Below are 26,673 nucleotides of genomic sequence, written 5' to 3' on the forward strand. Positions count from 1 at the left end.
GATTTCCTCACAGGGCCTCTGGGTACCATCACCTTGGTTTCCCTACAAGAGTCTTTAGCCATTTTCAATCTGTGCCTCATTAGATGGCTTAGCAGCATGTGTATCCGATGGAGACATTTGGAAAACGGCTCTGTAAAAAGGGCCCTCCTCCTCCCCGCCAACCTTTCCGGCTCCAAAAGTGTCTGTTCTGCAGATGCTGGGGGTGGCCAAGGAGTGCATGGGGACAGAGACACCCCACATCTGAGCCATCCCACAAAATGTCTTTCTCTCAGCTGATGTGTGAGCAAAATCATGGTCGGTATTGCCATCTTCTGTCATAAGTGACTTGGCTCGTACGGCGTCCCTCACTTTCTGGGGCAGTCAGGAGCCCTCCCAAGCTCTGAGGACTGAATGGAATGTGCAGTCATCGTCATCTTTGCATTTCTACATCTTCATGGAAGTAGAAATTTCCGCCTCTAAAATACCGCCCCCATCCCGCCCCTCCCCCGACTCCAGGATACCTCCCGTCTCTAGCCTCCAGGCCTTTGCTCCACACATGTGCCCATGGGAATCACACAAGGCTCTCTAGGTCAAGTCCAAATCCATCTGTCTATCTCAGTTACAATTAGCCTCATCTGAGTCCAGTGATTCTCAACCTGGAGTGATTCCCCAGCTCTTCTCCAGGGGACATTTAGCAATATCTGGAGACAGTCTGGTTGTCACACCGAGAGCATATTATCTTGTGGGTAGAGGTCACTGCTTCTGCCAGACATCTTCCAACGCGTGGGGCAGTCCTGTGCAGCAAAGAATGACCTAGCCCCAGATGTCATCGGTGCCGAGGCCGAGAACCCTGCCCAACCAGTGGTCGGTGACCTCAGCAGAAGCTTCCCCGTGGTCTCCCCTGCCTGGAGTGACTTCCCTGGGCAGCTGTGTCAGCCATAAGGAGCGAGTTCCCAGAGGAAGGATGTTCTAAGCTGAATAACCAAGTGTTGGTGGTTGAGCTTGAAATGCCTGCTTCCCACCTGGAGCCAACTGCCCCGGTTACTAAGGACACGAACACCATGTGGGCCACAAACAGAAAGTCCGGGGACGTTAAATGGAACAGGTAAGCTGATGGGCATTCGCTGATCTCAGGGAGAAAAAAGCCCCCCAGAAATTCCAATTCATCACTAATCACGTCACTTAAGGGAACTTGAAAGCCAGGAGTAATTTTGCACCATTTTAAAAACATCTCCTTTTCAGCCCTGCAGACTGATGTTCTACTTTGCCCTTTTGTGGAGAGAAAGCCCATGATGAGTGACTGCTGTGGCTTTTCAAGACCTTTGAAAGCATCATGACAGAGGTGAGGCTTTGAAAGCCCCGTGAATGTTCCCGCAAAGACTTTCTGCTTGGCGTCGCTCTTGTATTTTGTTTTGCTCATGAAATGCCACCCAAAGGCATTATGGGACAAGGTTCTCTGGCCTGGACCTACGTAGGCCCCGGATGTGGGTCTCAGTCAGGGCTCCCTCTGGCCTAGAACACCTCGCACCTCAACAAATGGTATGACTTTCAAAGGAGAAGCAACTAGCAAGGCATCCTCATAAAAATGTGTACTTATTCAATTTGTAGATAAAATCTGAAGATTTGGCTACATTGGACTGTATTTTCCCTACAGCAACAGTTGGCCAGAGTGGCCCCTCTCCCAGACCCCTTCTCACTTCACACTGTGAAGCTTTTGGGGGTCTTGAGGACTCTGACTGCCACCTCATGGCCTTCTCCCCAACTTGGCCCAGTTCTCTCTACTGGATGATTTGGGGGGGCTATGTTCTTGCCTTGAGAGTCCGGCTTCCCCAAGTCATATTCTTTCAATAGTCTCTCAGTCCAATTAAATCCCACCGTGGTGCCCACAGACCCTGCCCATCGAGAAGGTAATCTCCAGCCCTGGCCGGTTTGGCTCAGCGGTTAGAGCGTCAGCCTGTGGACCGGGGAGTCCCGGGTTCGGTTCCCGCTAAGGGCACGTACCTCGGTTGCAGTTTGTCCCCGGCCCTGGTTGGGGTCGTGTGGGTGGCAGCCACTCGATGTGTCTCTCTCACATCTATGTCTCTCTCTCTCTTCCTCCTGCTCTATCTGAAGACAAATGCAAAAATGTCCTCGAGTGAGGATAAAAAAATAAAAAACTGAGGAGAAGAAGGCGTCTCCAGGCACCAGCAGGGTTATTATCACAATCAATAGGATCATCGGAGGTTCGAATAGATGACGCATTTTCAGTTGTACTGTCCACCATTCTGGGGGGACATGACATACTGTCTTGAGGTTTGCGTATTTGGGGATTCCAAAGATGGTGAGACACATTCCCTATGAACGTCAGGTCTGCCGTGAGCACGGAGCCAGCACAGTGCCCGACAGCACATGTCCTACAGGATACGCGACTAACTGAATACCCACCTCTTATCGAACACCTTATTTACCAATGGCTTTTCATATAGTACCTCAATCAACCCCGACAGAAATCTAGCAATGTGGGTGTCTTTGTGGCCAAAGCACACACGACGAAACGAAAGCTTACCGAGGTGGAGTCCCGTGTGAGGCCTCACGGCTGCATGACCAAACCTGCCTGACTCCAAAGCACTCGAGGTGGATGGAGAGTCGAGTGCGTGGTGATCGTGACCAGGTGAGTGAGCACGTGAACGGCCCGGTTATGGGGCTTGTGTATCACACCAGGGCCAGACAGCGATTCTCCGCTGGGCTGCACATTGGAGCCGCCCTGGAGATTTTAAACATGTTACGTGAGCTCCGCCCCAGAGATTATGGCGGAGTTGGGGTGCAAGGAGGGCACTGGGGTGTTTTTTAGCTCCTAGGTAATACTAACGTACCCGCAGGGTTGATCCCCACCTGGTAGGGAAAGGACACTTTTCACGGGGCCTCGCTGCTTGATGAAGGAGACAAAGCCTTGGGCTTCTGCTGGGGGCGAGAAGGGGTTTTTAACATCCCTACCAGGTGATCTCGTCTGGTAGCGAGTTTGGGCGCCCCTTGTGCTACAGGGGAGGCAGCAGCTTCTTATCTCCCGCCTTGGGGTTAGGACTGGGCCTGGGAGGCCTGATGTTGCAAGAGGGTCCGAAGAGGTAAGAGCCTGATGGCCCCACCTAGTGGTGGGCGAGGGAACCACTGGGCTGGGGTCAAGGAGAGGGCTCTTGAGTCTTTACAGACAGGCTAATCACTTGGTATTCTTCAAACCGACAGTCTTTAAATGTTTGTTTAACATTTATTTAATGGGGTCTTGGGGTGATTGATTTGCTACTAATGTGAAATGTGGGCGCAGCAATGTGTTTATTTGGTTTGCACATTTTATTGCTGTGACAGCATTTTGTAAGAAGAAAAATCGTTCAACAGAGTGGGTTAGTTTTTTTGTTTTTTTTGTTTTGTTTTCTTTGAATCAGTTTCATTTCCAACTTTGGCAGACATGACATCGAGTTAGGTTCGATGATGTATTCTGTGGAGGTTGACAGTCCCGAGTTAGGTTCAATGATGTATTCTGTGGAGGTTGACAGTCCCGTGTATTATTATTTTTTAAAATACTTTTCTGTATTGATTTTAGAGAGAGAGGAAGGGAGAGGGAGAGAGAGAGAGAAACATGAATGAGAGAGAACATTGATCAGCTGTTTCCTGCACACCCTCCACTGGGGATCCGGCCCACAACATGGGCATGTGCCCTGGTTGGGAATCGAACCCGCGACTTCCTGATGCATGGGTGGACGCTGCACCAGTGAGCCCCACCGGCTGGGCGCCCCTGCGTGTTATTGCGCACAGACTCAAGAGCTGCCCTTCTGTCCCGGCTGCTGTGGTAGGCCCGCGGATGACAGAGGAAAATAAGCAGCGAACTCTGCCCTCTACTGGGGCAAATTCTAGTTGCAGAAACTCCCAGAGCCTCCTTCAAGCAGAAAATGAGTGAAGGACTTGGCACCTCCAAGGGCTTACTGTGGGTCCGCCCCATGCTGTGTCCTGTCCTAAATGCCTTGGGGAGAGATGAACAAGGCAGACACCATCCTGGCTTTCGGGAAATTTTATATTCTACTTGGACGAGAGAGACAGTGAACAAAATAAAAAATTTAAAAAGCCCCTATTAAAAAATGGGCCAAACCCAGAAGAGACATTTTTCCCAAGGGGAATGGCACGAGGCACATGCAGAGGTGTCAGAACTCAGACATACCACCTCACACCTGTCAGAATGGCTATGTGGGCCCTGGGACGAGAGCGCCGAGAAAGAATTCACCTGCGGAGATAGACTCCCCGTGGCCCACCGAGAGCCCCCAATTTTGAAAACAGTGAGACTGGCAGCCACTGGCTGCAGGGGCCTCTCGGTTCCTTCCCTGGGCCCTGCAGTTCCCCACTTCGCCTGCCGAGGGGCTGAGACCTGCCCCGACCAATCAGAATTGCCCCATGACAACCAACCCAGAAGCGGTCATACCAACCAATCAGAACTGTGTGATTTGGACCAATCACAAATCAGAACTGTGGGAACTGGGACACCTCATTTACATAAAAGTACCTAATTAGGAACCTGGGAGGGAACTTTTTGTATCTCCATGAAGCACACTTTTTTTTTTTCTTTTTTCTTTTTTTATCCTCACCCGAGGACATTTTTCAATATTTTGTTCAGATAGAGTGGGAGAGAGGGAGAGAGAGAGAAGCATTGACGAGAAAGGGACACATCAAGTGGTTGCCACCCGCAGGGCCGGGGACAAACTGCAACCAAGGTACGTGCCCTTAGCGGGAACCGAACCTGGGTCTCTCTGGACCGCAGGCCTACGCTCTACCGCTGAGCCAAACCGGCCAGGGCTCCATGAAGCACACTTTCGGTTGCTGTGTTTTGCTGCAAACGGCTTCTCCTGGCTTTGCACACTGTTGGCCTCAATCAAGTCTCTCCTTTTTCTTTCCAGCCTTTTGGATTTTTTTTTTTTTCATCCTCACCTGAGGACATTTTTCCATTTTTTTTTGTACAGATAGAGTGGGAGGGAGAGAGAGGAAGAGAGAGAGAGAGAGAAATATTGACGTGAAAGGGACACATTGAGTGGCTGCCACCCGCACGACCAACCAGGGCCGGGGACAAACTGCAACCGAGGTACATGCCCTTAGCGGGAACCGAACCCGGGTCTCTCCGGACTGCAGGCCGACGCTCTAACCGCTGAGCCAAACCAGCCAGGGCCTTTTGGATTTATTTACAGCTGTTATTTAAGGGAGCGGGGTGGGGGGAGAGAACAGGGAACCCTCATGCACTGTTGGTGGGATTGCAAATTAGTGCGGCCACTATGGGAAAAACAAAAAACAAAACACAAAACAACAACAAAAAACGATGGAGGGTCCTTAAAATATTTTAAATGTGGCTAAGAAATTAAAAATACCAGTACCATATGATCCAGCAATTCCACTTCTAGGAATATATCCAAAGGAAACAAAACGATGGTCTGAAAGAGACACCTGGACTGTTTCATGGCAGCATTATTCACTGTAGCTAAGGTATCGAAGCAACCTGTGTCCCCCGAGAGATGGACGAATAAAGAAAATGTGAGATTTTATATATATATATATTCCCCCAAAATGTATACAGGGTGTCTGTAGATTCTATTACATTTTGAAAATGAAGTGGTTGGGCCAGCCTCCAAGGATTCCCTTTGTTCCGCGGGCAGCAAGAGAGTTTGTTCCTTTGAAAGAAAACTAGCAAGTACGTCCTCCGAGGGGGGTCTGAGCAGCTCTTCTCGAGAAAGCGACTTTCCAGCTGCTGTCTGAGCAGTCAGGGGGCCTGGGCTAAGGAGAGCAGCCTTTTCTTGCACGGTTCCTTTTCCCAGCCCTGTGGTCTGCACACGGCACCTCGCTTGGGGCTTGAGGGTTGGATTGGAATAGATTCATTCATCAAGTTAATGCCAGCATGAAATCCAGAAACTTCACGCTACCCTCCCTACTTCTACCTTCTTGACGTCCTCATTTCTCTCGTTTCCAAAAGCCAATTGCATCTTCACTTCCTCCTGCTCAGATTCCAAGCCCATTTTGGAGGCAGGAAGGGAACCTCCCAGCTTCAGCTAGCACTTTGCTATTTGCCGGGCTTTGGGCGCCCTCTGCAGGCCACGGGAATTTCTGCCACTGGCGCTGCCTCAGGCTGGCCACTGGGGAGGGGTCTCCCCACAGCTCACTATGTCAGCCACAGGCTGCATTGTCTGTTTCCCCGTGGAAGAAACCCCTATCCCTGGGCAGAGCTGTAGAAGACGCCCCAGGGAGAAAGCTTGCTGCAGCAGAAAGGCTTCTGGCTTTAGAATGTGTTGATAAGGATGTCCATTTAGCACCTGCTGTGAGTCAAATAGTCATTCATTCATCACGTTGGTATTTAAGTCCCACATGCATTAGGGCACAGGCAGTGCCCTCCTAGAGTCCAGTTTGAGTTCCCTCTCTCCTCTGCTCAGCCAGCCAGGATGCCCTAGGCCCTTCCCACAGTGAGTGCCCCAGAAATCACCACCGCAAACGCAGAAGGGAGGCCTCAGCCCTACCCGCGTTCCTAGAGAGCGTTTACTGTGCATTCCACAAACACAAAGTCCTGGAAAAAGAAAGTCAAAATGTTTTCTTATTATGCGCGTTGCTGTTTATCACTCATACACATCAGGAGCTACAAAAAACGCCAACCCAAGAGCCAATCAGGAAAATAGGAATGATGCTCGCACTAACGCCTTGGCTGTGGCTTTCGCGGTGCAGACGGTGTGCAAGGGTGTGTGGGAGACTGTAGTTATCGTACACAGATGTGGTCACCGAATGAAGACAGGCTAGGGATTCCCAGTGGCGTCAGCTATACACCCAGGTTCCTTTTCAGAGAAAGGGCCCGGGCCAAAGACCCTGCCTCACTTTCCCTTCTACAAGGTAGCAGGTCACATCTGAAAACAAGAAGTAATATAAAATAAAATAAAGCAATAAAATGAAATAAATCCCAGAGCTCTGCACTGCGGGATCAATCGACAGAAGCCACAGCCTAGGTCTCCCGGTCAAGCCCGAGTGTGGCTAACGGACACCCTGAAGTCCTTCCTCCACCGCCTACTTCTGCCCCTTCATTGGAAGGGACGTAGGGAAGTCACAGAGCGCCCTGAGCCTTTGTACCACGAGCAAGCGCTGTGCCGCCCAGGAGGACAGCTGCTCCCTGAGCCACTGGGCTGGAATCTGCCCTGCCCAGCTTCTCCTTTGGCCACTTTCCTAATCGACGCTGATCCGGGTGGTAGATTCAAAGAAGCTCTGAAGTCCAACGTGAGTGGCACAGCTGTTGTCCATGTGGCATCTCATCTGGGCAGTTTTTTGCTTCCAGACCCTGAGGGGTGCAGAACCCCCATAGCAGGAGGGTGGTTTGCCTGAAAGGGTTCTGGGATGATGACATGATGACATTCTCATTGTTTCCCACTGTTCCCTTGTCTCATGCTTCTATCATGTGAACCTTCTCCTAGTCTGATGAGCGCCTGCTCCCCCTAGAGGACACATTCCTGAAGCGCAGGGTCCCCCATCGATGGATTTCTATAGCCGCTGGAGCTTAGCCCAGAACCAGGCAGAGAGGAAATAAAGGGTTTGAAGAGACATGCTTTCAAGTGCAGGGTGTGGGGACATCGGGATGGCAAAGTCCCAGGCTCTCGTCCTGCGTTCCGGCAGAGAAGATGTCACCCTGCTTCTGTTCCAGACAGTACGGGACAGAAGGAAGTGCTGCCTTTGAAGGAAATAATAGTAATAATAACAAATGCAAACCTAGCCAAGACTTACACATAGGCTATTGGACGTACCCGGATTATTATTCAGCTTCCTCGGAGCCAGGAACTATGAAGCAGGGTATTTTGTCATAGGCAATGTGTTTAACCTTCTCAGCCCTAGTTGAAAAAGTGTTTTCAGTGTGTTGCAGTCAAACGATGCTTTGAGATATAGAGTTCAGACTTCCAGCCCCCTGAAATCAGATGTCCCATTGCTCTCGGCCGCTGTGCGGTGTCAGCCGGTCCTCACCTCTCAGCCAGATGACAGCCACTGTACCCTGAGCAGGAGATTGTTCCACCACATGGTTCGAGTGCACAGCCTCCTGGATTCATAATAAGGTGTTCCGAGTTCTGGAAGCTCAAGCCTAAAGTCCCAAAGAGGTGACCTCCTCAAGGCCATCGCGTAGCAATCACCTCGAGGCCATGCAAACTGTCCTTTTCAAGGGTTAATATGTATGTATGTATTTTTCATGGGATTTATTGAAATTTTTCTTAATTCATTATAAAGAAATGTTCCTATAGCCAACCTCTCACGATAAGATATTCCTAGGGTGCCTCCCCAAATTTTAGAACACCTCCTCTCTGCAGGCAATGGCCCAGACTCTGCTTCCCCTTCTCGGCCATGTGCCCCAGCTGCCCTTTCAAAGTAGGTATTTTCAAACCTGTTGTATAGATGAGGGAACCTGGCCCAACGCCATGACTTGAAAGCAAGCCCCCCAGACAGAGGGCCCGGCCCGTTACAGACACTCGCCACTGGGATTATCTTCTCCCTCAACACTGCTCTCCGCCTGCCAACTGGAGGCCTGGAGGGTGAGCAGGGACCACGGGCACCTTTTCTGCAACAGAAGCAGTTGCTGGGGTTTGGCTGGGCAGCTGGAGAAGAAACCAGCAGATTTCAAAGGACTGGCTGTGCTCAGCAAATACCTGCTGAGCCCCGCAGGGACATACCGATACACTCAACACGGTCCTGCTCTCGAGGAGACATATTCACGAGAGGGGGACCTGCAGGCACGCAGAGGAAGACACTGTGGTGTGGAATTAGAGGACGGGTCCCTCCTCCTCCCCAGGCACACAGCTCTCCAGCTGCGTCCAACCTGCCGCTAAGGGACTTGGTTTGCCCAAGGTGACTTCAGGTCCACGCCCGCTTCTCTGAATGTATTTGGCTCCTGAACAGCACATTTCAATTCATCTCAGTATCAGCAATTTTTATTTCTAAGCAATTCTGAGAAACGTAACATCACACAAACAAACAAACAAAAAAACAAAAACAATACTGAGAATGAAGACATACTAGACCATTATCTTGGCAGGCATTTTGTTTATAATTTTTATCATAAATAATAGAATGTCCCTGCTTTACATTATATATTTATATATATATTATATATGTGTGTGTGTATATATATATTAGATATCTATACTTCAATAGAAAGAGACATAAAAAATCCTTTTCAAATGAGGCATGACACGTACCACTTGACGCGCTTATTTACAATATAGAGATGTACTTTCGACAGTGATAACAGATGCCCAGAGGCCAGAGGGGGTTTACAAAGACAGCAGAGCACCCCCATAAAAAAGAGGTGCACCATGCAGCTGGACGTTTATTGCCGTGAGTTCACACTATGTCCAGACAGCATATTGAAGTTAAAAATGGCATCTGGTTTTTGGAAAAGACAATGGTCACCGGACTCACCCTGGCTCCGTAACCACCTGCTCCACCACTGTCTTTCCAATGACCAGGGAAGGACCACCTCTCCGACGGGAAGTGGAAACTCACAATGAACCACACACATCGGGGGCAGGGCTCCTCCGCCAGACACACAGCGCCATGAGCGGCTCTGCAGGGACCAGTCCTCCTCGGACCCTGTGGACTGGCACTGTCCATGGGTACGGAGTCCATGCCCACCGGGAACTTGGAAAAATCTTCAGTGGGAAAGTGCCCAAAGGGCTTCCTGAGCCCCGACATGTGAGGAACTGGGACAGTGAGAGCTGGAACCAGACCCACAGAGAAGCCGCACATTCCCCCATGGATGTGGCTTCTGCGGACCATCAGACTCCTGCCCCTTCGCTTTCTTCAGAAATCCATGTCTACTCTCCTGCAAAGTCGCCTCCCTGGACATCTGCATTTCCCAAAGCCACGTGGCTAACGTGAGGAATTAAAATTCTCAGATGAGCCAAGATGGCGTTGGTGACCTAAGGTCACGGTCCAGGGGCTGAGGAGGGACCTGTTTCCACACTTTGTGAGGGAGTTTTGCAGAAGCCAGAAAGGAGATGATGACATTCTCAAGGTTCCCTATCTGCTCTCACACCTCAGAACAAGGGTCTCTAGCGTTACTTGTCCCTGCCGATCCATGTGTCCCTCCTGCCACCGAATGATGCTCCAGGCTTCCTTGAGCCCATAGTGTCCTCAGCCTTGGAGGTCACCTTCAACATCCTGATACGTTTCTAAACTTCTTAAGCCACTTACCAACGACTTACGGTGAGTCCTCCACCTAACTGTGGTCTCTCTGACCTCCTTTTGTTCCTGCTCCCATGTTTTTTTCAATCGATGGTGTCCTTCCTAGCCCTTTATTTCCCTAAGGCAAGATGACATTTCTATTGAAGATACCCAGCACCCTTCTTAGAACTCCCCTGAGATTTCAGCCCAGCTCTCTCTCCACCTGGACGCCCTCCCCTCCACGGACAGGAGGGCAGCTGGCCACGGTTTCCATGGTTCCCAGGTGCATCAGAAGCTAACACAGCGTTTCTTTGGAAGTAGACGGGTGGGGGTGTCACACAGGTGTGCACGAACGGAAGTGCCCCCTCCTGCTGGCACTAGTCGGAGTCAGTGTGCCCACCACAGACAGAGCTGAGCAATCGCAGAGGGAACCTACGGGCCAGAGCTCGGCAGAGAAGGAGCCGGAGCAGCAGGGGAGGGGACCCGTTCACGGTCTCTCCAGTTTCCTCTGTGGCGTCCCCCTGCGCCCTGCACACCTTCCCCGCCCCGCCCACTGCACGTGGAGTTTCCCAAGCACTCCGAGGCCCCTTGCGGAGAAAATACGAGGGGGGATGAGAACGGGAGTCTATGGATTCTATTTACACCGACATGTTCCCTCTGCACGGAGGTTAACCTGAGTTCTGAGACGCTTGTGTGCACTTGATTTCATCCAGATGGTAAAGCCATGAGCTAGCAACACACTGGACACACCGAGTTGAATTGGAGGGCTCTCCGTCACCCACTGCAGGTTACAAAGGTGGGGTCTCCAAGTGCTGTTGCTTTATTTTTCTCGTATTTTCCCTAGAGAGCATCTTGGATGAGACTCCAGGGGGCTAGACAGGTCCAGGCAAAGTCTGATGTCCTTAACGCTGGGGGTGGGGCTTCCCCAACTTCCGAAAGGGGAACCCCTCGAATGTCTGGCCCCGCCCCGCGTCCCTCCCGCCTTCCCCTCTGCGCTCCACCCTGGCCCGGCGGAGGACAAAGGGTGACTCCGCTAGCTCTCCGGGGCTTCGGGGTGCCTGGCGAGCCCCACGGCCACTACTTGAAGTAGTTGAGCCCCACCACCAGGAAGAACTTCTCCAGGAAGAGCTCGGAGTCCAGCACGGCGATGTGGGCGGCGCGGCCGATGAGCGCGTTGGCCGTGTTGGGCAGCGCGTGGAACACGTTGTGGCGGACGAGCGTGCAGTCCTTGGCGCCCAGCAGCGGGCTCAGCAGGTTGTTGATCATCTCCGCGTACACGGGCCCTGCGGGGGCAGGGAGGGGGGGACGTAACCCAACTCAGCGGAGGAACCTGGAGAGGAGCCCGGGGCGCGGGTCCCTCCCCTGGGCCGATCGTGGGCGGTGCCCGACGAGGCCTCGCTCTCAAACCCGGCGGTGGAAGTCGGCTCACCCGTGTGCCTGTCCTTGAGGGCGGTCTTGCACATCTCGATCCTGGCGGAGTGAAACGGCACGTAGCGGTCTTGGGGCGAGGCCACCAGCACGACGTTTTTGAAATACTGCAGACCTGCAACAAGCCCGGGGCGCTTGTTACCGGGGCGGCCCGCGAGCGCCCTCTGCTGTGCACGCTGCTCACCCGGCCCAGAGGGCGGTGCGGAAGGACCCTCGGCTGGGGGCCCAGAAAGGAATGTGCCACTCTGGGCCTTGTGTGCACATCGGGCAGGGAAGCCGAGGTGACACAGGGCACTACTCTGGGCAGGGGACAAGCAAGGCGAACGAACAGGACAGCAACGCTTTCCTGGGCCAGGAGGCCGGGAGCCCTGGGGCGTCCCCCGGGAAGGCAGGCCCTGTTTCTCTCCTCCTCCTCCTCCTCACCTCTGCGGCCCTCTGCTCCTCCCAGACGGGGGAGGGGGAGGCTTCTGCACCTCTGCGCCCTTCCTCAGTGCAGCCTGGGGGAGGGGGAGGTCTCGGGCCGCCTGGAGAGGACCCAGCCCCCCTGCACTGTCAGCACAGACAGCTGCTAGTCCCCCTTTTGGACGGGGCTCTGCACCTGGGTGAAGGAGCTGTGGGTTGGCCCCTGGACTTCCAGCCTGTGTATCAGGAGACTGAAGGAGTGGAGGGCATCAGAGGCTCCAGATCTCCTGTAGAGATTCCCCCCCACACACTCTGGCTCCCCTCTGTGCTGCGTTCCCCACGCCACTGGGGAGCAGGCCGGGGCGGCTGGGTTCTGGGGTAGCTGTGGGCCTCCAGTGAGTTAAAGGCGGATCCTCCCGACCAAACCCTCCGTGAGTGAATCCACGCAGCGTTGACGCCAGTTTGGGCCACAGCGCGGATCTGCAGCTCCCACGCAGGATGCCCCACGCAGGGGAAGCCACTCACCCGTCTTCTGGCTGAGTTGGTAGAGGAAACACTTGCGAAGGTCAGTGTTATCCCTGAAGGTCAGCTGCAGGAGGGAGCCAGACTTCTTCAATTTCTGCATGAGCCACAGGCCTGGGAAAACCGAACCGAAACCGAAACCAAGCCCGTAAAACGAAGGAAGCAGAAAATAACGGGGGAGCAACTCCAACCGTGAGTTTGGGTTCACTTCACAAGAAGAGGGTGGCAGGCGTGTTCGTGGGCACTGACCAGCTGGGCACATCTGTTCCTTCCGCACTGGGGGCAGAAACAGATGGTGCCGCAAGGGATGTGGCCGCAGGCGTCAGGAGCCCGACCTCCACTGTGCTCTCCTGCCTGCTCCGTCTGCTTCCACAGTCCCGGCCAGAAACATCCGCACGCAAACACGCATCAAGAGCGCTGCTCGCACATCGGTGAGGGTGTGGGGCAGGGAGAGCGGACCTCTCGCCTCGAGCCCATCCGTTTCCCTGTGGGGACGCCCACACTAGCCGACGAGTACTGTCACAACCACACGCTTCTATGAACACGGAAGGAAACAAGCAAGACGCGATGTGCGCACGTGTGTTCACCGCTGCCGCGTAAATGCGCGCGTGCACCCAGTACAATGAACCACACGGAACGACTCAGGCGCTGCCCGGAAGCGTTACATGTGTCTCCTTTCAAACGCTCCAGGGTGTTGCAAGATGACGCTGTAACTGCGCAAGAACAGTCAATGCCGTTGGAGTCATTTGTTTTAGTCCAGAGACGGCATCCCTGATTTGTGAGGACAGACCAAGGGACAGAGGGAAAGACTTCCGAATAACTCACGTTCACAAAAAAGGTCCTGAAAATAACATACTAGACCACCCACCCTGCCTCCTGGGAGCAGAGCCCGCGGCCCCGCTTCCCTGACCGCGGGGCAGCCTCGGACACAGGCCGGGCTGGCGGCTGGGCCCCGAGGGTCGGTGTGTGAGACGTGACCCCAGATGTCGGGGAGTGGGCTGTGCCCCTGGGGGCTGCTGAGCCTTCATGGGAATGCGATTTAATAAACTACTTAGGATTCTGCACAGGCCAGCTGCCGGCTCGGGCTGGTGCACACCAGACCCCCCACTTCCAGGGCTGCCGCCCATGGGGGTGTGCGTGTGTCCTCAGGATTTGTCGGACACCCGTCACATCACCAGGCTCCGGGTTCGAGCTCCACGGCATCTCCTGCCCGCCAGGCCACCCCATGGCACTTCTGTCTCAAAGAACCACCTGCAGCTGGTCACCTGACGCCTCTGTGTCACTGCACAGGCTGGGTCATGTGCAGAAAGTCTGTCCTGCCACTCGCTGTCCTGGGCATGTGGCTCATCTCCCGAGACTCCCTGAGCCTTGCTTCTCTGTCCGTGATTGTGACAGTCCCTGGCAGCTGGAGGACCTGTCAGAACCTCAGAGCTGGGAGCTGGGTCCTCACACTCGGGCAAGAAGGAAGGAAGTCCCACAGCTGACCTTCCGTACGGGCCAGTTAACGTCCGAATCCTTCCCCTCCCATCCTTAGCGACTTCACACACACACGTACACCGCATACACACACGCACCACACACACACACACGCACACCGCATATACGCGCACATCGCACACACACACACACTGCACACATGCACCACACATAAGCACACCGCATATACACACACTGCATATACATGCACACACACACACCACATACACACACACCGCACACACACACAGCACACACATGCACACACTGTACACACACGCACACCACATACATACATGCACACTGCATACACACACTGCACGCACACACACACCGCATACACACACACTGCACCCCGCATACACACACACCCCGCATACACACACACGCACACACACACCTCGCATACACACACACACTGCACACTCACACTGCATATACACACACCGCATATACACACACACTGCACACACATACACACACACTGCACGCACACACATGCACACCGCATACACACACACGCACCGCACACTGCACACACACACACTGCATATACACACACGTGTACGTCAGACATGTAGCCACGCAGATACACAGACGTACATATAGACACACACATTAGCGTCATCTTAAAAGTAAGGAGACTAAGGAGCACAGAGACGGGAGTCCCAGCCGGAGTCACACAGTCTGGGCACAGCTTCCCGCAGGCATCTCACGAGAGCGAAGGCTCGGAGCCGAGGCCGTCAGAGGCCTGGCCGAGAGCTACCGACGGATGTTTGCATCGCCGACGCTCCCAGGCCGGACACGAGCCCTCCACGCGGTGGTATTTGGAGGAGGTCAGGTCGTGAGGGTGGGGCCCTCCTGAGTGGGATTAGCGCCTTCAGAGAGCCCCCTTCCCCTGCCGCATGGCAAGAGGATGGCCATCTGTGAGCCCGGAACCTCACTGGAAGTGTATCGGGGGGACTGGACCGCGGACTCCTAGCCTCTGGACTATGAGAGACAAGCGTCTGCCGTTTACAAGGTCTGTGGCAGCGGCTACAGCAGCCCAGACACAGACCCCTGCTCTGTCCACACTGTCAGCCCCGCAGCCTCCCCTGGCGGCACCCAGGACGTCACTGTCCTGTTCCCAGAAGCAGGGAAACATCTGACCCCCCCCCCCCCCCGGCACACAGCTAAGCCCAGGGGTCTGTCCACCCTCCAGGCCGGGAGAGGGCACAGTCAGGACCCCGCTCCACCGGCTCCCCTCCCCTCTGCCCCATGAACCGAGTGGCAGGCTCGGGCATGTCTCACCTGTGCTGACCAGGGTGCTGCTGTTGTACAGGGTCCCCAGGTGAGGCCCGGACAGCGACAGGAACGTGTGAAGTTTGCTGAGGTAATACCGGAACCGGGGCCTCGTCAGGACCGATCGGATGATGATGTTGCCGAGAGAATGGCCGATGAAGCTGTTTGGAGACACGACACGGTGTCGGCAGGCCAGCGGCCCGAGCAGCCGCGCTGCGGGCCGGGGTCAGCGCCCCCACCCCCCACCAGACTGAGGGGCCCTGGCCGAGAGAACGGGTTTGCATCCCCGGCAGGATCCAAAGTCTGGTGGTGGCAGGCTTGAGACAGGTCTCCGTGAACGGGAGCTCCTGTGCCCGTGTGGTCAGAAGAGACTTGGGGGCGCCCTGCTCAGCCTTATATTATGAGAGCAGCTCCCTCCCCCGCCCGGTCTCCATGTCTTCTCTTGGTCCACCTGGGAGTCCTCTCTGAGCAGTTCATCCTCCTGGTCATCCACAGGACACAATCCCATCTCCTTCTGCGGCCATTCCGACCTGACGTGTGACCCCCTCTGGTTTCGTTCCTTCATTATGCACCCCCCTTCTGCCCTCATCCACTGCCTGCTGTCCGCCCACACAGGGGTACGCCCCTCCCCCAGACTCCGCTCTGGTCCTCCTGTGCTCACAGATCTATGGATCCAACACAGCATCATTTTCCAGTCAAGTAATTATGATGGAAACCCTGTTATATCAAAGGGACCCCTCCAACCTTCCCATTGCAGCCTGTGGTTCCCTCCTAACCTCCGGGGGCCTCTGGGAACGAGGACGAGGTGGCGACGCAGGGGGCACCGCTCTGCCCGCAGCGCCGGTGCCAGCTGTTCCCTACCACCTGGGTCGTGTGTGCGGCTAAAGCAAGTCATCGGACCAGTGCAGGGAGCCAACTAGCAGCCACCAGAACCCCCTTCTGGGGCAGGCCGCCCACCACTGCTCCGTAACACACCACCTCAGTGCCCCCCGCCCGGCTCCACAACACACAGGCTCAGAGGTGGAAGAGCTTGAGAGCTTCCCTGGTAGGAGTCGGGATTCGGACTTGTGGGTGTTAGAGGAAGAAAAATCCAAACCGAGGGATATTTGACCAAGTCCAGGTCTCTTTCTACTGGGCTACAAAGGCTTGTTCTCCTGCAGACACACTATGACAGACAAGGGTGTGTCATTTCCACTCTGAACGTCATCTACGCCACGAAGTCACAAGCCCGCTGGTCCCAGTGGGTGCAGAAGGCACCACGCTGACCGGGTGACCTTGTACACGGCAAGTGCCCCACAGCATCCCCTCCTCCCGGCGCCGACTGCCTGTCTCCCCGTTACCTGATGCGGGATATGGAGAGGTTGTAGAGTTGAATGTGCTGAATGATCTCATCCAACAACCGATCCGTCATGGTGTCGAAATCTGCAAACGTGTCCATCTGCGAGAGGGGAGAGGAGACGGGGGCAGGCGGGTCATAGCAAAGCCAGGCTCTTCCATGAAGCTGGCTGCTTCCATCCCACGCCTGGTGCCTTCGGGGAGTGTGTCTCAGCCTGACGCTAGGGTCGGGGATTGGACTCAACATCAAGAAAACGGCTTGCTCGGCCGATGTGGCTCAGTGGTTGAGCGTCGACCCTGCACCAAGAGGTCGCTGGTTCCATTCCCAGTCAGGGCACATGCCCAGGTTGTGGGCCCCATCCCCAGTGGGGGGCGTGCAGGAGGCGGGCAATCGATGTTCTCTCTCATCAATGTTTCTCTCTCTCTCTCCCTCTCCCTTCCTGTCTCACTAAAATCAATAAAGAAAGGAGAGAGAGAGAGAGACAGAAAGAAAGAAAGAAAGAAAGAAAGAAAGAAAGAAAGAAAGAAAGAAAGAAAGAAAGAAAGAAAGAAAGAGAAAGAAAGAAAGAGAAAGAAAGAAATCAGGACTCACAGATTGGGGCCCTGATGAAGAAACTGACACCCTGAAGATTCCCCAGTTAGGGGGTGACTGACCACCGAAGGAGAGAATGGTGTCAGCACTTAATAGAAGGCTTGTGAAGATCAAACAGAGACAGGTAGAGAGTGCGCAGCACATGTTCAGTGCTCAGGTGACTCTCTTCCCTCTCCTGCCCTCCACGCCTCTTCCCACCGCATGGACATGACCTTGGACGTAGCAGGTGTCAAAAAAAGGCAGCAGACTGAGCGCTCTCAGGGAGGTATGGGACCTGGCCTTCCAGGTCGGCGTGTTGACCACTCTGGACAGTTCCCACTGTCAGTGGTCATGGGACCCGTTAGTTCCCTGCAGTCTGGGCCTCCACAGAATACGTGTCCTTCCTCCGTCTCCGATCCCGCGGGTGGGAACCAACAGCCCTCCACCCAGCCCCACCTCTTGGCCGTTGAACCTCTAAATTCTCACCTACTTTGACCCCTCACTAGGGCTCCAGACTCCACCGACCTTGAAATGGCAAAGGCCCCCCAGTTTATCGGTGACTGTAAGAGGGTCAGTACCCAGCTCCACTGGTCACACAGACACCAGTGACAGCCCCAAGGGCAGACCCACAAACACCCCAGGCATGTGTGCTCCGAGCTGTCACCCACCCCGATGCCCGCCGTGGTCAAAAGGTCCGTCACCCGATTCCCATGTCCCCGCGTCTTCCTCTTTCCTGACCCTCCCAGGAGAGAGTAACTTCCTCTACATGGCCGGCCAGTGCGTGTGGCAAGATCCTTCTCATCGGCGCGGCCACACTCCGTCCTGGTAACTCAGGAGGTTCGTGGAAGACCTGATGCGGGGAGTCTCAGCTCGGACGCATTTTGTCATCGTACCTGATTCTTCTCGGACATGAGGAAGTCCAGTTTGCCGCCAGGGAGCCCCAGTTCTATGAAAGTCTTCACCAGCCTGAGGTCTGCACTGTTGCCTGAAAACGATGGAGAAACCCACCTGGTCAGTCCTCTCGAAGCCGACAGCCGAGGGATGTAAGTCTCCACACTGACCGTGGTTGTGTTCAGCGGATGATACAAACAACTAAACAACTGGTCCCGGGCAGCCGCCCCAGCCCCCACACACAGGGTCAGGGCCTTTCTGCAAGCCCTACCTCAGTAGAATGACCCCCTGACCTGTAGACACACAAGAATGACCCCCTGACCTGTAGACACAGAATGACCCCCTGACCCGTAGACACAGAAGAATGACCCCCTGACCTGTAGACACAGTAGAATGACCCCCTGACCTGTAGACACAGTAGAATGACCCCCTGACCCGTAGACACAGTAGAATGACCCCCTGACCTGTAGACACAGAAGAATGACCCCCTGACCCGTAGACACAGAAGAATGACACCCTGACCCGTAGACACACAAGAATGACCCCCTGACCCGTAGACACACAAGAATGACCCCCTGACCTGTAGACACAGTAGAATGACCCCCTGACCCGTAGACACAGAAGAATGACCCCCTGACCCGTAGACACAGAAGAATGACACCCTGACCCGTAGACACACAAGAATGACCCCCTGACCTGTAGACACAGAAGAATGACCCCCTGACCTGTAGACACACAAGAATGACCCCCTGACCTGTAGACACACAAGAATGACCCCTGACCTGTAGACACAGAAGAATGATCCCCTGACCCGTAGACACACAAGAATGACCCCCTGACCTGTAGACACACAAGAATGATCCCCTGACCTGTAGACACAGTAGAATGACCCCCTGACCTGTAGACACAGAAGAATGACCCCCTGACATACAGAACCTTCTACACAGGGTGGTGGGAGGCGCACCTCCTCCTCCCCTTCCACAGCCAGTTCTGTCCACTCAGGACTCTGCAGGTGGCGCCACTCAATGGATGACACACACAACATGACCTCTACCGGTCCCCTCTTAAATTTCCTGTTTAATACAAAGTCTGTCTAGTTCTGCCACCTTTATATAGTCAACGAGTCCCCCAAACAGGCCATGCAGGGTGTTGTCATCTACTATAGAGTAACAGTCGCCTTTGGGAACAGGAGTCATGAAGGTGTGCGGGCCGGGGTGCCACCGGCTCCACAGGACCGTCCGGAGCAGGGGAATGAGGACTGAACTGAAGGCTGCTGGTCACAGCCCGGGCACGTTCCATGTCCTCCTGCCTCCGTTCCATTCATCCATTCATCACCCCACTCATGCCCTCATTCATGCCTTCATTCATTCATTCATGCCATTCATTCATTCATGCCTTCATTCATTCATTTATTCATTCATGCCTTCATTCATTCATTCATGCCTTCATTCATTCACTCATTCATGTACTTCACTATCTGAATGGATTGGGGGGCCACGCACAATTCTTGGGGTCAAGGCCATGCCATTTCCCCAAACCCCACCTACTCACTGCCATCCCACAAGGGCTCGCTGGCCATTTGTCGAAGGAACGCCTGACCCAAATTAATTCATAAATGTCACAAACTGCTCACGGCACAGGATTCTGAGGAGGAGCCCACAGTGGAACTCACCGTCCAGGCCATGGACACAGACCACCAGGTGAATCCCGTCTTCCAAATTCTCCTCCTCTTCCTCTGGTGGGAAATACGGTGTGTCAGAGGCGAGTACAGACAGGTCACTGTACAGAAATCCGTCAATCTTCAGTTCTTTTTTAAATTTTTCTTTGGCCTGATAGAAACTGGAGAATACACTAGTTAATCACAAGCCACGCTGTGCGACGCACGCTGAACAGGAGACGAGCTGGGCTGGGACGTAGGAGGACGAACATCTACAAGGCAGGATCTGCCGAGCGGCAGAGGCTGGGGGTGCCCCCTTGGGGGAGATGCAGTGGGAGGAGCTGTGTCCTGAACAAGGAGGCAGGAGAGCACCCTGGGGAAACCAGAGACATTGTGTGGGTTCTGCACACCTCTATGTGGCTCCTGCATCGAGCAGGACTTGGAAGGGTCCACCCAGCTCCAAGGAGTCACACGACCTTTGAAAAGCCCTCCCCGGGGTGAAAGCTTCCTGACTCTGCCCACAAGGCCGTCACGGCTGGGCTCCCACCTCCTTCTCCACCAGCATCTCCCAGCCCCCAAAAGAGCACGTTGCTCACGGTTCCCTGCATGAGTCATGCCGCCTGGTTCCGTGACAGGTCTTCCTGTCTGAAATGCCCTTCCTACCTGGTGATCGCGTTCTGTGCCTGGTTCTCTGACAAGGTCAGAATCTTAGCGTTGACCTTACTGGTGGGGAGCCAACCATGTGACCTCTCTGCATTCCATGTCTCCATGTGTAAAAGGGGAATGACTCCCTCCTCTAATTAATAAAGCTGCGTTGTATATTATCTATGCAATATGCTCAGACATAATCTATGCAAAATGCTCAGACCACACTTGAAACGGATTAAGAAAAGAAAAACGTATCTGTCACTAGCCATATCGTCACCCCCCCACCCCATCATCATCAGCTTAGGTGGCATCTTCAGAAAGCTTCTCCTGGCCACCACCTCTATCCACTCTCACTGTCCCAGCCCAGTAAGGTCCTTCCTCCTGCCCTGGCTCCGCTGTGCATACTGAAACCACCCCATTTGGCCAACGGCCCTCAGGGGCATCTCTCTCCTCGCATCTCCCGTTAGACTGCGGATACCATCACAGCCAGGACTGTTCGTGAACTTGGTGACATGAGCCCTTAATCGACATTTAATGATCTTTATCAAACAGCAATCGGAAGTGTGCTCATCTGTGCGATTTGTGTTGAAAATATCATAACAGGTAACTCTTCAGCATTTTTGCAAGAGAGTAAGATGGGTTGCTTTAAAAAAAAATGATTCTGCCCTGGCCAGTTTGGCTCAGTGGTTGGAGTGTCGGCCTGCGGTCCAGAGAGACCCGGGTTCGGTTCCCGCTAAGGGCACGTACCTCAGTTGCAGTTTGTCCCCGGCCCTGGTTGGTCGTGCGGGTGGCGGCCACTCGATGTGTCCCTTTCACATCGATGTTTCTCTCTCTCTCTCTTCCTCTCTCTCCCTCCCGCTCTATCTGAACAAAAAATGGAAAAATGTCCTCGGGTGAGGATAAAAAAAAAATGATTCTATAATATACTTAATCAAACGTACGGTTTGGAGGTGAGGCAGCCATTGGCACACCAGCCCCACACAAGAATGAGGGATGGATTTGGATGCTGTCAAAGGAATGATCAACTTAGGAACCACACAAAAGGGGCCCAGGAGGCACCCCCCCCGGGGAAGGCATCTGTTCCCTGAAGGCTGAGAACCGTCCACGCGAAGTGGGCAGCAGTTGCGATGATGCTCGTGAGAGAGCTGTTTATCACAATAAAAACGAAACAAGAAACTTCAATGCCCATCTCTAAAGGATTTTGTTAATTAATCACAATACATCTCTCCCATGGTGTATTGTTGAAACAGTAAGTGATAAGGCAAAAATAGACATAAACACAGAAAGCTTGTTTCCAATATATTGGGCTGGGGAAAAACAAAACATAGTGTGTACAGAATTATCCTATTTTTGCATAAAAAGAATATCTAGATGTAGGTGCAAATAGAAAGCAGTGTGGGGGAACTTACGTCGTGGTCACATGTAAGAAATGAACTTGATGATTCCTACTTCGTTATACTGTTCTACACGGGACTTCTGTGACGTGAATACATCACTTATTTCAATGAGAAGACAACTAACAGGTGGGGCGGGGCCGGTGGCGCCAGCGAGCTCACCTGAACATCCTCTCGCTGACCTCGTCCTCCAGCTGGCTGGAATGGGTGGAGACAACCCCAAAGGAACCCAGCGGTTGATGCGTGATGGGGAAGGGGGTCTGTCTGGAGGAGAAGCCAGCCCTGGCAGGGGTCTCTTTGGGCACAGACGAGAACGGGAGGCACGTGGCCGTACAGGACACGGATAAGTTGACGACCTCCACGGCCTTCAGACTGTCCGAAGAGAAGGTCTCTGCAGGACTCAGGGGGGACCCCGTGATGGAAGCGCCTGCCCTGGGCTCTTGGGGTCCCAGAACCTGGGAGTGAGTGGCGTGAGGCACAGCGGAGCCCACCGTGCCTGCCTGAGGTCCCACGTCCCGGAGGGCGTCCGCCCCTCTGCCTGGTGCCGTCTCCTCCGCCACGCAAGGAGGGCTGCTCCCCTCCCCTGTGGCATCCAGGTCCATGGTCTCACCCGCTGACGTACCGCTCAGGTCCAGCACCTTCTGGCCAGCAAGGCTCTCGACCGCTGAGCTGTGGCTGTTGGAAAGAGCCCCTCCCCCCACAGTCAGGGCCTGGGCCGTGCCCTCGGGGGTCTCCATCCCTGCCCCGGGAAAGGCTCTGCTCCCAGGGCTGTCCAGCGCTGTGCCAAGTGGTGTTTTTAAATTAAGACCTTTGGTTTCAACGCCCGGAGGGCTCTCAGCCCTGCTGTCAAGACAACAGGGTCCTGGAGGATCCAGGTGAAGCTCTTTGTCTTTGGGGACGTCTGTGTAACCAGGGCCCTGCTGGCTGTCAGCACCTGAAGTCAGCCCCACGAGGGCACGGTTGGCCCCAGTGTCCTGGGCTCCAGAGCCCCCACTCCTGGGCCGGCTGCAGTGTCCCGGGGGTTCCGTGCTCTGGGGGTGCCCGGCTGGAGCTCCAGCGGGGCCGCCCTCTCGCCGCGTGGTGCCCGCGTCCTCGGCAGACTCCTCTGGGCTGCTGATCTGGGGTGCTGACACCGACTTGGTCAGTTTGGTGAGCGCCAACTCCCGCTCCTCCTCCTCAAAGGGCAAAGAGCTGATGGAGGTGAGGGAGGCCTGGGTCCCGCTGGGCAAGCTGGTGTTGCTCTCCGTGTGTCCCTCCAGGGAGTCCCTGTGCTGGGCGTGTCTGCGGACCAGCAGGTGCAGGACCTCCCGGTCGCCGGGCAGCTCCAGGGCCCTGCTTCGGGCCTCGGACCAGACCACGGAGCTTGGTTCACTCTCAATGCCGGAGTCGGAGATGATGGAGGAAGATCTCTTGATGACGCCCGACAGCACCGACGCTCCCTCCTGCTCCTCGGCGTGGGAGGCCTTCGGGGAACCCCTGACCTCCAGGGGATCCCTCCAAGTAGGGTTCCGGGGCTCACAAGGGTCACTGGGGAAGAGCTTCAGACTCGGCAGCCCCGTCTTACCCTCTGGGTCTGCTCCCCTCCCTAGAGCTCTTGACTCGTGGAGCGCTGCTTTGTCTGGAGAGTTTGGACGACTCCCCCGTGCTGCCCCTTTGCTCGGCAGAGTTCTGTCGGATTCAGGGTGATCTGGGACGCGCCCACTCCCACTAAGGACCACCGTGGGCTCGGCTGTGCAGGGGAGCTTATCGCTAGACGCCACGTCAGTGCAGGCCGGCGCGGGGCCCTGGCCGTCTTCTGGGTTGGGACTCCCCCCGGGCAGGTCGCCATCGGCCCGTGACCGCATTCCGGCATCAGGCCTGTGGCCCGTCCAACACGCATCGTCAGGCGAGGCTGCTCGGCTCCGGGACTCACCGACCATCAGATGCACCTGAGATTCCGAGCGCACGTCTGCCTGGCCTAGGGCGGCCCCGTCCCCTCCTGGCGCCGGAGGGCCCGTGCCCTGCTCCTCAGAGTCCCTCCGGGCTGGTTGCAGGGCGGGCACGAGGAGGCGTCTCCTCAGAGGTGGCATCCTGCCGACGGTCTGGCTCCCTTCGCTGTCATTTAGACTCATTTCTGTGGGACTCACTGCTGGAACATCGAAATTAGAGTAGACACTCAAACCGTGCCCTACGGAAAAGAAAGAAAAAGAGAAAGAACATGCTGAGGGGAAGAATCTATGTTCACAAATTGCCCAGATGCCTGCTTGTATCATAGAGAACTCGGCAGGCGCCCTGCCGTTCCTGGGAGGGGCCTCTGCATTCCCACAACTTCCCAGTGGCAGGAGGGTCTTCCAGTCCTGAGCCCCGCGAGCTCACGGTGGCCACACGGCTCCTGGCGAGTCCCTTGACGGCTGGTGCTGGAGAGGGCTCAGGGAGGGGCTGTCGGCGCCAGGAAGACCAGCCATGTGATTCCTGGGCCGGGCTCTGGGCCAGGCCACCCCGCACAGCCTCCGAGGGGGGAGGCGGGCTGGGGCTGAGTCCAGCAATGCTGCCAGCGACATCACCCACGCCGGCAAAACGGAACCCCAATAAAAATCTCTGGGCACTGAGGGTTCAATTCCCACACACACCAAACAGAAAAGGGAGAGGCGCTGGCCTTTTATTTTCCTTAAAAAGCCTAAATCCTCCTTATGGTTTTAATAGAAGTTAGAGGGTGATAATCACCATGAAACGTGAACATGAGGTAAACCACTGAGACACTTCCTTCAAAATGACATGGGACGTTGAGGTACCGTCACCTCCTGCCTTTCAGTGAAATGTAGCACCGAGAATGAGAACAGAGAGGTGTACCTTCCTTTACCTGGACATGCTCTTTGCGTCTTGAGAGACTACGCTAATTTCCCTTCCTGGGGTGGGGGTTCCCACACTCTGCAGCAGATTACACATCCTCTGTGGTAAATTCCCAGCTTGCCCTCCTCACACCAGGCTACAATCCACGGTGCCCTGCTTGTCCCCACTGGAGAGAGGAGTTGTGTGTTAGGAATACCTATATCCCAAGGCTGCCTCGTCGTAACTCACTGTGTTCATAAATGAATGAAGAGTAGAACAGAAACACAACAGAGCCAAGGCAATGAGTCGCATCAACTGTACCAGTTTGAAAAAATGTAACTGTAATACCACTCAGTCCGTGCACGGTGCACTCACACCCTGCAGCACCATTCAGTACGTGCACGGTGCACTCACACCCTGCAGTGCCATTCAGTCCGTGCACGGTGCACTCACACCCTGCAGCGCCATTCAGTCCGTGCACGGTGCACTCACACCCTGCAGTGCCATTCAGTCCGTGCACGGTGCACTCACACCCTGCAGTGCCATTCAGTCCGTGCACGGTGCACTCACACCCTGCAGCGCCATTTAGTCCGTGCACGGTGCACTCACACACTGCAGCGCCATTCAGTCCGTGCACGGTGCACTCACACCCTGCAGTGCCATTCAGTCCGTGCACGGTGCACTAACACCCTGCAGCGCTATTCAGTCCGTGCACGGTGCACTCACACCCTGCAGCATAATTCAGTCCAAGGACAGTGCACTCACACCCTGCAATACCACTCAGTCCGTGCACAGTGCACTCACACCCTGCAGCACCATTCAGTCCATGTGTGGTGCACTCACACCCTGCAGTGCCATCCAGTCCGTGCACGGTGCACTCACACCCTGCAGCTCCATCCAGTCCGTGCACGGTGCACTCACACCCTGCAGCGCCATTCAGTCCGTGCACGGTGCACTCACACCCTGCAGTGCCATCCAGTCCGTGCACAGTGCACTCACCCCCTGCCAGCATCCATTCAGTCATGTGTGGTGCACTCACAACCCTGCAGTGTCCATTCAGTTCCAGTGCACGGTGCACTCACACCCTGCAGTACCATTCAGTCCGTGCATGGTGCACTCACACCCTGCAGTGCCATCCAGTCCGTGCACGGTGCACTCACACCCTGCAGCTCCATCCAGTCCGTGCACGGTGCACTCACACCCTGCAGCGCCATTCAGTCCGTGCACGGTGCACTCACACCCTGCAGCGCCATTCAGTCCGTGCATGGTGCACTCACACCCTGCAGCTCCATCCAGTCCGTGCACGGTGCACTCACACCCTGCAGCTCCATCCAGTCCGTGCACGGTGCACTCACACCCTGCAGCGCCATTCAGTCCGTGCACGGTGCACTCACACCCTGCAGTGCCATTCAGTCCGTGCACGGTGCACTCACACCCTGCAGCGCCATTCAGTCCATGTGTGGTGCACTCACACCCTGCAGTGCCATTCAGTCCATGTGTGGTACACTCACACCCTGCAGTGCCATTCAGTCCGTGCACGGTGCACTCACACCCTGCAGCGCCATTCAGTCCGTGCACGTTGCACTCACACCCTGCAGCGCCATCCAGTCCATGTCGCGGTACACTCACACCCTGCAGCGCCATTCAGTCCGTGCACGGTGCACTCACACCCTGCAGCGCCATCCAGTCCGTGCGCGGTGCACTCACACCCTGCAGCGCCATCCAGTCCGTGCACGGTGCACTCACACCCTGCAGCGCCATCCAGTCCGTGCACGGTGCACTCACACCCTGCAGCGCCATCCAGTCCGTGCGCGGTGCACTCACACCCTGCAGCGCCATTCAGTCCATGTGTGGTGCACTCACACCCTGCAGTGCCATTCAGTCCGTGCACGGTGCACTCACACCCTGCAGTGCCATTCAGTCCATGTGTGGTGCACTCACACCCTGCAGTGCCATTCAGTCCGTGCACGGTGCACTCACACCCTGCAGTGCCATTCAGTCCGTGCATAATGCACTCACACCCTGCAGTGCCATTCAGTCCGTGCACGGTGCACTCACACCCTGCAGAGCCATTCAGTCCGTGCACGGTGCACTCACAC

General features: G+C 55.1%; 1 protein-coding gene across 1 annotated transcript in view; it reads right to left on the reverse strand.

Moving 5' to 3' along the window:
- Positions 1-11,238: 11,238 nt before the first annotated feature.
- FAM135B (family with sequence similarity 135 member B) overlaps positions 11,239-26,673 on the reverse strand; it is a 92,343-nt gene continuing 76,908 nt past the window's right edge. The window contains exons 12-19 of the mRNA XM_036264156.1: positions 21,929-23,933; positions 19,740-19,906; positions 18,070-18,161; positions 16,611-16,708; positions 15,280-15,431; positions 12,517-12,627; positions 11,591-11,704; positions 11,239-11,444 (exon numbers count right to left, since the gene is read on the reverse strand). Coding sequence (XP_036120049.1) covers positions 11,239-11,444; positions 11,591-11,704; positions 12,517-12,627; positions 15,280-15,431; positions 16,611-16,708; positions 18,070-18,161; positions 19,740-19,906; positions 21,929-23,933 — 2,945 coding nt within the window. The remainder of the gene's footprint in view (positions 11,445-11,590; positions 11,705-12,516; positions 12,628-15,279; positions 15,432-16,610; positions 16,709-18,069; positions 18,162-19,739; positions 19,907-21,928; positions 23,934-26,673) is intronic.

This window comes from Molossus molossus, unplaced genomic scaffold, assembly GCF_014108415.1.
Source record: "Molossus molossus isolate mMolMol1 unplaced genomic scaffold, mMolMol1.p scaffold_m16_p_16, whole genome shotgun sequence".
Lineage (NCBI taxonomy): Eukaryota > Metazoa > Chordata > Mammalia > Chiroptera > Molossidae > Molossus > Molossus molossus.